The 11,404-nt window shown below is 50.0% G+C and overlaps 1 protein-coding gene across 1 annotated transcript; it reads left to right on the forward strand.

The window, feature by feature from the left end:
- The first annotated feature begins 246 nt into the window (after nucleotides 1-246).
- On the forward strand, nucleotides 247-1,768 carry POGK (pogo transposable element derived with KRAB domain). The gene has a single exon (XM_045006626.1). It carries the CDS (start codon nucleotides 278-280, stop codon nucleotides 1,592-1,594), a length of 1,317 nt encoding a protein of 438 aa, XP_044862561.1. The 5' UTR covers nucleotides 247-277; the 3' UTR covers nucleotides 1,595-1,768.
- The last annotated feature ends 9,636 nt before the right edge of the window (nucleotides 1,769-11,404 follow it).

Here is an 11,404-nt window from a genome sequence, read left to right on the forward strand (position 1 = left end):
GAAGAGTTCAGTGCTCTTCCCCTTCATCTTCAGGTAGCAGACACTGAAACCATCTTGCAGTTATATGAAGGTGTATTAAAATTCTACTTCTTCTTCGAGTGCTTGCTCATATCGATTCCAATTAGGTGTGTGTGCACCGCGTGCACGATCATTGGAAGATTTTTAAGAGGGTAAGGAAGGGCCGTGTAAAGGAGAGGGGTCTAAGAGGGTGAGGGGGCTGAGAGTTGAGGATGAGGTTGGGTTTTTTTTTGTACAGGGGCTAACTTAAAATACCAATATGGCTGATCATGTGGAGATTCAAAATTCAACTAGCCAAGGGAAAAGGCGAAGTTACGATTCAAACTTTAAGATAAAAGTCTTAAAATATGCTGAACAAACAAGCAATAGGGAAGCTGTCAGAAAATACGACGTAGATGAGAAAAATGTACGTAGATGGAAGCTGATGCAGAAGAAACTAGAAAATTCGGCTTCTACGAGGAAATCGTTCAAAGGGCCTAAGAAAGGCAGGTATTGTGAAGTTGATGCAGCAGTGCTTCCTTTCATTCAAGAGCAAAGAAAAAATGGAATGCCTGTCACCCGAAAAATCATACAATTGAAGGTATTAGAAATTGCCAGTGAATTAAAAATTCCCAGGCATGAATTTAAAGCAAGCCTTGGATGGTGCCGTAGATTTATGCTCAGAAATGGCCTCTCTCTAAGACGCAGGACAACACTTGCACAAAGACTACCTGTTGACTTCAATGAAAAGCTGCTTGCATTCCAACGGTATGTCATAGAGCTCAGGAAAAAGCACAACTATCCATTGAGCCAAATTGGAAATGCCGATGAAACTCCCGTTTTCTTTGATATGCCAAGTAATACAACCGTGGATCAAAATGGAGCAAAATCCATTCTTATGAGAACCACAGGCAATGAAAAATTACGTATCACAGCAATGTTAGCTGTTACAGCTGATGGTCATAAGCTGACACCTTATGTGATACTTAAAAGGAAAACTATGCCGAAGGAAAGTCTTCCAAGAGGCTTAATTGTCAGATGTCATGAAAAGGGATGGATGAGCAAGGAGCTGATGAATGATTGGCTATCAGTTGTTTGGAAGAGTAGGCCTGGTGCTCTTCTTGCAAAAAAAGCAATGCTGGTATTGGATGCATTTAAAGGACATTTAACACCTGATGTAAAAAGTAAGATTGAATCCTTGAAATCAGATCTGGTAGTAATACCAGGGGGTATGACATCCCAACTCCAAGTGCTTGATGTTGTTGTCAACAAGCCATTTAAAGACCATCTACGGCAGCAGTATTCTGAATGGCTTGTGGCTGGAGATCATGCCCTCACACCAAGCGGCAAAATTAAGAAACCATCAGTGGCTTTGCTGTGTCAGTGGATTATTTCTGCGTGGGCAATGATATCTTCAGAATCAATCATCAAAGAATTCAAAAAATGTTGCCTGTCAAATGCATTGGATGGTAGTGAAGATGATGTATTGTGGGAAGTTCAGAAAGAAGTGGATCAGGAGAATGATGAAGAAAACAGTGGGAGTGATGTAGAAAGCATTGGAAGTAGTGATGAAAACCTGAGCAGATACCGGTATTGATGGAGAGACAGGCAGTGAAAGTGACTAAAATTTCTCAGAGGGATGACTTAAGAACATTTGCTAATGTTGTTGATTGTTGTGCAGGGGAGAGGGTGAGAACTGTTCCCATCAGTCTCCTTGTTGTCCATTCCTTTTCCCTTCTTTATTTACAGTATAACTACAAAATAGTTTTCAATATTTCTGAGTATATAACATATGCCGTCAAAAGCAGGACTACCGAAAGTGTTAAAAATACCGGTACATGTCTTCCTATTCATTAAATAAACTACTGTTTTACTGTTCTACTAATGTGTATATTTTCTTTAAGTTAAAAAAAGTTAAAAATTTATTTTTTTTAAAATAGCACCAAACTCAGAACAATACGGTAGTTAGTGTATAAAGTTGAGGGGAGATCGGGAATTAGCCTCTTCCCTCCACCCCGGTGCTGGGGCTCATGCCCAAGTCACCGGGATTCAAACCGTGCTCGGCGTGTCAAAAGCCGATGCCAATAGGGGATCCCCACGACTCCTGCCTCAAGTGCCTCGGGGAATCCCATCTTGCTGACAAGTGCCGTATCTGTAAGGCACTGAAGCCGAGGACAAAGAAGGAGCGGGACTTTCACCTGAAACAACTCCTCATGGAGGCGGCACTTAGCCCTGCATCCTCGGTACCGAGCGCTCAACAGCCTGTTTCTGTAAGGAGTGCCTCTTCGGCGCTGGACCACCCCGGCACCATGAAGGAGCCACGGCACCGACCATCACTGGCACTGTTGCCAGCTCGGCACCGCTCCCTGTCCCCATGGCCCAGGAAGCAACCCGGCATTCAAGCTGCCTCGACATCCAGACACAGGAAAGAGCGCCCGTCAAAGACAGATCGCCCGGCACCGTCATCTGCCACGGCACCATCGACTGTGGCACTGCTGACTGCAGCACCGTCGATTCCGGTCCTGCAAGGTCTGTTGAGTCCGGTGCCTGAATGCTCCCTGGCTCACGCTGTGGTTGAGCTTGCGCTCCCCTCTACGCCGGAGACCTTCTCCATGGCAAGGGAGCTGATAGCCATGACAGAGACCACGCTGCCTCAATCCCCGGCACAGCCGGTGCGGGTCATCCAACCCATCGGCAAACCTGCCCTTGATGCGGCCGCCCTCTGTCGGTCCCGTAGAGAGATGTCATTCACGATCTCGCTCTCACCAATGTTCTCGATCACGCCGCCGCTCCCGCTCCCGACGCCGCTTGCAGTCCCAGCACCGCTCTCCATTGCGGTACCGGTCGCACTTGCAGCACCGCTCGGCCTCCAGTTCACCTGCCAGATACTCTCGGTACCGGTCTGGCTCCCGGCATTGTTCACGGCACCGTGCATCTCGCAGCCGCTCAAGGCGAAGAGACTCGAGATCCCGGTCGACCTCCCGGCACCGCCACAGTCGTAGGTCTCGGTCTCGCTCGCGGTACCGTTACAGCTCCCGGTGCCACTCCCCAGTGCCATCCCGTGACAGACCAACCAAAGACATGGCTCCCTCGCAGAGTCTGTCAGCACCACCGTGGCCGTCGAGGCACACCTCGGTGTCGTCACAGGCTGGTAGTGTGTCCTATCCACAGGATCGTGACTCTGATGTCCCCAGCCATGTATTTCCAGAGAGCCAAGGCCATGAGCAAGGACCCCATCAGTGGTCTTTTTGGACACCGTGGGCGTACCACCAAGCCCAATGTGCTCCATCAGCTGCACTGTGGTCCGTTCCGTCTGAACACTGGGCACCGGGCACCAGAGGCAACCGTAAGCTGCCCCCCCACCATGGGTACGGATGTGGCTCCGGTACCGCCTACAGGGACCCACGTCCCACCTGAGCCTGACGCAGCTCCTCAAGATCAGGAGTCCCCACAGGACCCTCTTGTCCCTGGCATCTCATCTTCCTCCTCGCCGGATGAGGCTGTGGTGGGGACATCTTCCTCCGGCCCTCCCACAATTGACATAAGAGCCTGCAACGGGCCGGACTCACCCCTGCGGCGCCGCCTGCTGGTGACTCTGGGGAATTAGCTTGTTCCTGCCCTGGAGCGCCCTCTGCAGGCCGGCTCATCTGCCTGTCCTCTGGCCCCCGTGTCCCTCCCTGGACTCGGTGCCCTTTTACATGAGCTGCTGCCCCCGGCAGTAACCCCTTTCTCTCAGGGTCTCCCCTCCTCTATCCCCATCTTGCCTCAGTGAATGGCTACTGCCAGTCATTGTCTAGCCCCACGTCCTGGGGCAGATTGCAGTATCAGCCTATTCATCACTGGCAAGGAGGATTTGGACCTGCTGCCTTGGCCTACCCCTGGGCTGCCTCTGCAACCCCCAGTACCTGTTGGCCCTCTGCTAGGCCGCAGCCTGGGGCTTTCCAGGCTGAAGCTCCCCAGCTCCTCTGCCTTTCCCCAGCTCTGCTCCACTCAGGTCCCCAGCCCATCTCCCTCTATAGCCAGGCCCATCTCCCCCTATAGCCAGAGAGAGACTCCCTGTGCTTCTGGCTTCCCTGGCCTTTTATAGGGGCCAGCTGTGGCCTGACTGGGGTGTGGCCCCAGCTGCAGCCACTTCCCCAATCAGCCCAGCCTAAAGGCTGCTTTCTCAAGCCTCAGCCCCTTCCCAGGGCTGTTTTTAACCCCTTCAGGGCAGGAGCAGGGGTCCACCCTGCCACAGGGCCCATCAGGACCTCCTGCGATGAGTGGCGCAGAACATGAACCTGCAGGTGGAGGAGGTCCCTGAAATACAGGATCCTGTAGTGGACATCCTATCTGCACATGCCCCTACAAGAGTGGCCTTGCCTTTCATCTGCACGATACAGGCAAACGTGGACACTATTTGCCAATCCCCAGCCTCGATCCCCCCCACAGCAAGGGGTGTAGAGAGAAAGTACATGGTACCCATCAAGGGGTACGAGTATCTCTACCTACATCCTCCTCCTTGCTCCCTAGTGGTCCAATCTGTAAACGAGAGGGAGCATCAAGGCCAGCAAGTGCCTGCTCCCAAGTCAAAGGAGGCTAGGCGCATGGACCTACTAGGACGCAAAATATACTCAGCTGGGGGCCTTCAACTTCAGGTGGCAAACCAACAAGCCCTCCTAAGTAGGTACAATTACAACACGTGGACGTCCTTGGGGAAGTTCATAGAGCTCTTTCCCGACAAAAATTTGCAGCCCTGCTTGAGAAGGGTAAGAAGGTAGCAAGAACCTCCCTCCAAGCGTCTCTGGACGCAGCGGACTCGGCGGCCAGAACTCTGGCTTCAGGAGTGGCGATGAGGCGTATCTCCTGGCTCCAGGTATCAGGCCTTCCTCCTGAACTACAACAGACTATTCAGGACTTGCCCTTTGAAGGCCAGAGGCTCTTTTCAGACAAGACTGACCCCAGATTACAAAGCCTGAAGGACAATCGTGTAATCATGCGCTCACTGGGGATGCACACACCAGTGACCCAACGCAGGTCCTTCCGGCCCCAGCCGCACCGTACTTACCCCCCACCTAGGCCACAACAGGAATTCAGCAGAAGGCATGGCCGGGGGAACCGATGGAGGCAGTCTGGCCCCCAAGGGGGTCAAAATCAGGGCCTGCATAAACCACCAGCGGGACCCAAACAGACCTTTTGAAGGGACGCCCGAGGACGGCCCACCAGTTGCTTTCCCGGATCCTTCTCCTCCCTTTTACAACCGTCTTTCCCATTTCCTCCCTGTGTGGTTCCAGCTAACTTCGGATCGTTGGGTCCTCCGCACGGTGGAGTTGGGATACCACTTTCAGTTTGTTTCAACGCCATCTTCCCACCCTCCCTCCTCGTCCCTCTTCAGGGACCCCTCTCAGAAGCAATTCCTCTTACAAGAGGTCCAGTTGCTCCTTACCATTGGAGCTATAGAGAAGGTACCGAAAGATTTAAGGGGCAAGGGGTTTTATTCCCGCTATTTCCTAATCCCCAAGGCAAAGGGAGGTCTAAGACCAATCCTAAACCTGCGAGGACTCAACAAATTCATGATAAAGTTGAAGTTCCGCATGGTATCCCTGGGGACCATTATTCCGTCGTTGGAGACTGGTATGCCGCCCTTGATATGAAGGACGCGTATTTTCACATCGCAATTTACCCACCACACAGTCGGTACCTCCGTTTTGTGGTCAACCGTCAACATTTTCAGTTCACAGTCCTTCCATTCGGCCTTTCTACGGCCCCGTGTGTATTCACAAAATGCATGGCTGTAGTTGCCGCCGCCCTCCGTCGTCGGCGAGTGCACGTTTACCCGTATCTCGACGATTGGCTCATTCGAGGAACCTCTGAGTCACAAGTGAGACATCACCTGTGCATCGTCAAAGCTCTCTTCAGGAGCCTAGGCCTGATGCTCAACATGGAGAAGTCTACTCTGATACCCACGCAGAGAATAGACTTCATCGGGGTGATTCTGGACTCCAATCTGGCCAGAGCCTGCCTGCCGCAGCCTCACTTTCAGGCGATGGCTACAATTATTCAAGGCCTCCAAACCTTCCCGACAACATCGTCTCGTACGTGTCTCAGCCTGCTAGGTCACATGGCCGCCTGTACCTTTGTGACCAAACACGCCAGACTACGCCTCCGACCACTTCAAACCTCGCTTGCCTCAGTTTACAGACCGGGTCGGGACAGCCTGGACAAGATACTCACTGTTCCTCCGAACGTTCTAGGCTCCTTAACCTGGTGGCTGACTCCCACATCAGTCTGTGCAGGGATGCCATTCCACCCACCTCAACCTTTGATGGCCTTAACCATGGACACATCATCTCTCGGTTGGGGTGCCCATCTAGGGGGTCTACGTACTCAAGGCCTCTGGTCGGCCCAAGAACTAGCCCTATACATCTATGTTCGTGAGCTGAGGGTAGTTCGTCTAGCATGCCAGGTGTTTCGTCAGCATCTCCAAGGCCGTTGTGCCTCAGTGTTTACAGACAACACAACAGCCATGTTTTATATAAATAGGCAGGGTGGAGCACGCTCCTCCCTTCTTTGTCAGGAAGCCATTCAGCTCTGGAGTTCTGCATAGCCCACTCAATCGATCTGGTAGCGTCCTTTCTCCCAGGAGTTCAGAACACTCTGACAGATCACCTCAGCAGATCCTTCCTAGCCCACGTAGATCCTCACACAGTAAGCGCCGGGGTTCCCTTTCACCCAACCCCAACCCACCTTGACTTTAGTCACAGACGCATCCACGTTGGGCTGGGGAGCGCACTTTGGGAGCCTAACAACTCAGGGCTTACAGCAAGTAGAGGAACTGGCCCTACATATCAACATCAAAGAACTCAGGGTGATCCACCTCGCCTGCCAAGCTTTCCTGACTCACTTGCAGAGCTATTGCAAAGCGGTGTTGATTGACAACACCATGACCATGTTTTATATAAATAAACAAGGCAGAGCCCACTAGTCTCCCCTGTCAGGAAACCCTCCTACTGTGGGAATTTTGCCTAGCCCACTCCATTCTCCTCCAGGCTTCATACCTCAAGGGCGTTCAGAACGTGCTATCGGACAGACTGAGCAGACGTTTCCTCTCACACAAGTGGTTGATTTGCCCAGACATTATCCACTCCATCTTTCGCAGTTGGAGATTTCCCCAAATGTACCTGTTCGCCGCACAGGCCAACAGGAAGTGCTCAACCTTTTGCTCCTTCATGAGCCACAGTCCAGGCTCGGTTGCGGATGCGTTCATGAGCTCATGGACTGGGCAGCTGCTACGTGCCTTCCCGCCATTTCCACTGATCCACAAAGTGCTCCTCAAAGTCCACAGGAACAAGGTGGACATCATTTTGAGGGCCCCAGCCTGGCCTTGCCAGTACTGGTACCCCATCCTCATGGATTTATCGATCCAGCCACTGATACAGCTACCTCTCATTCCTGACCTCATTACACAGGAGCACGGTCACCTCTTTCATCCAGACCTTCAATCTCTCCACCTCATGGCCTGGAGAATCCGTGGTTGAATCAGGCAGAGCTTGCCTGCTCGGATCCGGTTTGGGCAGGTACTTCTGGAAAGCCGCAAACCATCTACTAGGGCCACATACAGGGTGAAATGGAAGATATTCTCCAGCTGGTGCGCCCAGCAGCAGGTGCTCCCATTCCAGGCCCCCATCCCTTGTATCCTGGACTATCTCATGTATCTAAAGAACCAAAGTCTGGCATTTGGTTCTGTCAAGGTCCACCTTGCAGCCATCTCAGCTTTTCACCCAGGTGATTCTGGGAGTTAGGTGTTTGCTAATCCCATTGTGGGTCGTTTCCTGAAAGGCCTGGAGAAGATACATCCCCTGATAAAGCAACCCATCCCAGCTTGGGACCTTAACTAGTCCTCTCCTGTCTCATGGGTCCTCCCTTTGAGCCCATAGCTTCCTGTTCACTCCTTTACCTCTCTTGGAAAGTAGCTTTTCTGGTGGCTATCACCTAGGCACAATATGTGTCTGAGCTGCGGGCCCTCACCTCTGAGCCCCCGCAAACAATTTTTCATAAAGACAAGGTACAACTTACACCTCGTCCAGCTTTCTTTCCCAAGGTGGTGTCCCATATTAGCCAGGACATCATCCTGCCTGCTTTTTACCCAAGGCCACACAACGTCTCTCAAGAACAAAAACTGCACTCGCTGGATGTCAGGAGAGCGCTCGCTTTCTACATCAAGTGCACAAAGCCATTCCAAAAGATAACTCAGTTGTTTGTTGCTATAGCAGAATGGATGAAGGGATTAACAGTCTCTTCCCAGCAGATCTCCTGGATCACAGCTTGTATCCGCACCTGTTATGACTCGGTGAAGGTTCCTCCACCTAATATCACAGCTCACTCCACAAGGTCAGCCTTTCTATCCCAACTACCTCTTCAGGAAATCTGCAGGGCTGCAATGTGGTCTTCTGTGCATACTTTCACGTCGCACTACGCCATCGTCCACCAATCTAGGAAAGTTCCAATCTTTGGTAGAGCGGTACTTCAGTCAGCAATACCTTGACTCTGATCCCACCTCCTAGGTAAGGCTTGGGAGTCACCTAATTGAAATTGATATGAGCAAGCACTCGAAGAAGAAAAAACAGTTACTCACCTTTTGTAACTTGTTCTTTGAGATGTGTTGCTCATATCTATTCCATTCCCCCCATCTTCCCCTCTGTCGGAGTAGCTGGCAAGAACGAACTGAAGGGGGATCGGGCCAGCAGAGTCATATATAAAGCACCATATGGGCGCCACTCCAGGGGACTCCACAGCCAGGTTGACAGGTAGCTGCTAGGGAAAAATTTCCAACAGCCATGCACACAGCGCACACACACACCTAACTGAAATAGAGATGAGCAACACATATTGAAGAACAACAGTTACAAAAGGTGAGTAACTGTTTTGTCAATGGTCATGGTCAAGTTGTTGTTTGAACTCCATTTTGTGGGTCCTTTTGGTTGGGTGGTTGACACCTTTTCTCCTAATGGCAGGAAGAAAAGTGTGGGAAAAGGTTACGTGCCCAAGTCTATTTAAAAGCCAGCACGTTCCGCACCAGGGGCTGTCCACCACAGTCAGCCCATGCCTAGTTCTTCTGCATGCACATCAAAAGGCAAGATTCTTCACGAGATACCTGAAGATTACTGTGCGGTATCCTGATCCAGCTTCAGTCTGTGTCATCCCATCTAAGGCAGTTACAGGTCCAGAATCCAGCAACCACCATAGTAGTACCCAGTCGCAACCAGCTGTCTGCCTTTCCATCCAAGTTGCCAGTGAATGTCATCTCCTGCAAGTAAAAGAGTTCCCATAGCTTGCTAAGAGTAGAAGGGTGCCGGGCTTTATGCCCTTTGGGGTCAAACCTCTGTGCTATTATTCTATTGCCGTTGTTAATTTGTTTAATTTTAATAAATCTTAGTAAATCTGTCTTTACACTGAGTTGTTTTTACTTACCTCATGGGTTTTAAAAAGTGATACAGATATTTATCTGGGTCCGAACCTTAGTCTTATTTATCCGTTACAGAGTTTTGAGGAACACCAGACCAATCATGGATTAGAAGTGGGAACCAATCTTTAGACTTTCAGTAATAATCTGATCACTAGACTACTACTGAAACTTTTTGGAGAATAGATTAGCAAAAAGGCCAAGTCACATTCACAATTAAAAACATGCCTGGCAACATATGTTATTCCCTGCTACAGTCTGTTCAGATAATGCAGCACAGGTAAGTTTAGAAAGTTTAGTAAAAAAAAGAGTGGATGTGTCATCCTGTAAACTCATCTCTAGGATACCTGCACAAGAGAATGGAGAAACAGAACTTGCAGTGAAAGATCCGAAAGGTGGCAGGGGAAAGTTAAAAGTAAAAGGCTTTTACAGTAGACTGATGCTGCCACCTGTTGTTTTTATAAACTATTGCAATCAAACAAATGTTCAAAGTCTTTTTTTGGTAGTACAAATTCAAATCAATAAATTCTTGAAACAAAAGTAGTGTTTAATTGGACTAATTTTCAAACTTTGAGAGTGAGATTGTTACCATGCCCATGTTTGATTTTGAATATGCAGGTCTTTGCCTTTCAAAAGAGCGAGGTTTGCAAGGCAGTGCCACTCCAGACCAATGACTAGCTTGCAGTGTTTATAAACAGGGTTTCAGGAGTGCTTCATTATTGGTTCCCTCTTTGGATCCTTTCTGCTGTAACTTAGTAGGTAGCACTAGTTTCCTGTTCAGCCCGAGGAAAGTTCCTTTAATGTGACCCGTCTGGAAGTGGGTCGTGTGACCGCTCTAAGAACTCCTCCCAAGGCCCTCTGCCAATCAGAGTGCAGCACCGTTACCCATTAGTCCCCCAGCGCCGGACAGAGGATGCCATCTCTTACCAAGGACACGTGTTTTAGAAATCATGGAATGGCTGCTGAGAGGAAACATGGACTCCTTCACCACCCCCATGAGACCTTTGGACTTTGTTTTAGCCCCCAGGGTCTTTGACCATCCGCGGAGAAAGCGCTACATCAGCGACAGTTCCGAAGAGGAGGGAGCAAATGAGGGGAGCCCTTTGGCCCAGCTGTTGATGGATACACCAGAACCTGCACCCAAAACCCAACTGCTTGTGGGACACCCCGATGAGCATGGTGGCCTCTCTTTGTCCACCACCTTAGAGGTGGAATGCAATTGCAGCTTGGGGGAGTCACCGGCGGACAAGGTGAACGGAAAAGACGTTGCACAGGTAAATGAATGATTAAGAAGCGACGGTCGATGAAGGGATGTAATGGGTTAGGAACCGGGGGTTGTGTAAATCTAAAAACAAGCCGTGGGGTGCTTACACTGTTTCTTTTCTGAAAATCTCTCAAGAGCATGACGATTCCTTTCTAGAGGACCCGGAGGCCCTGGACAGTGTTGCATCAAGCAGCAAAGATGAACCAGGCTCACCTTGTTTTTGCTCAACGCCGATACAAATACTCTGAGGAAGATGGCTATGAGGAGTTTAGGAGGCAGCTTGGCATAGAACTAACTGAGCCAGTGCCATGTCGTGAGCATAAAAGAGTCATGTGGCCTATTGTACGCGTTGCTGTTTATGCTCTCCTTATACACTTTCTTTGGGAAAAGCTTTTTGAAAATTGTGAGGGCTCTTTCATAGATACGTCAGCCCAATGGTACCATGACTGTGTGACTTGGATTTCAGTGGATCTAAACTGCAAGCTCCGGGGCCTGTGTGCTGAGCTGTGTTTGGAAAGCTTATTAAACACTGTTATTGCCATAGGTTATGCTATGCAATGTTTGTGCCTAACCCAAGAACATTTAGCACAAAGGGTGACCTTGATAAATGCTGTGCAATTTAGTGCAGACCCTAACCGTGTTTTAAAGAAAATAACCAAACCAGAAGATGCCTGCTTACAGCGTTATATTGACCGTCTAAT

This window comes from Mauremys mutica, chromosome 2, assembly GCF_020497125.1.
Source record: "Mauremys mutica isolate MM-2020 ecotype Southern chromosome 2, ASM2049712v1, whole genome shotgun sequence".
Classification (NCBI taxonomy): Eukaryota; Metazoa; Chordata; order Testudines; family Geoemydidae; genus Mauremys; species Mauremys mutica.

Bases quoted from the DNA above. Each gene is read 5' to 3' on its own strand.
- POGK (XM_045006626.1), top strand. From the start codon at position 278: ATGGCTGATCATGTGGAGATTCAAAATTCAACTAGCCAAGGGAAAAGG.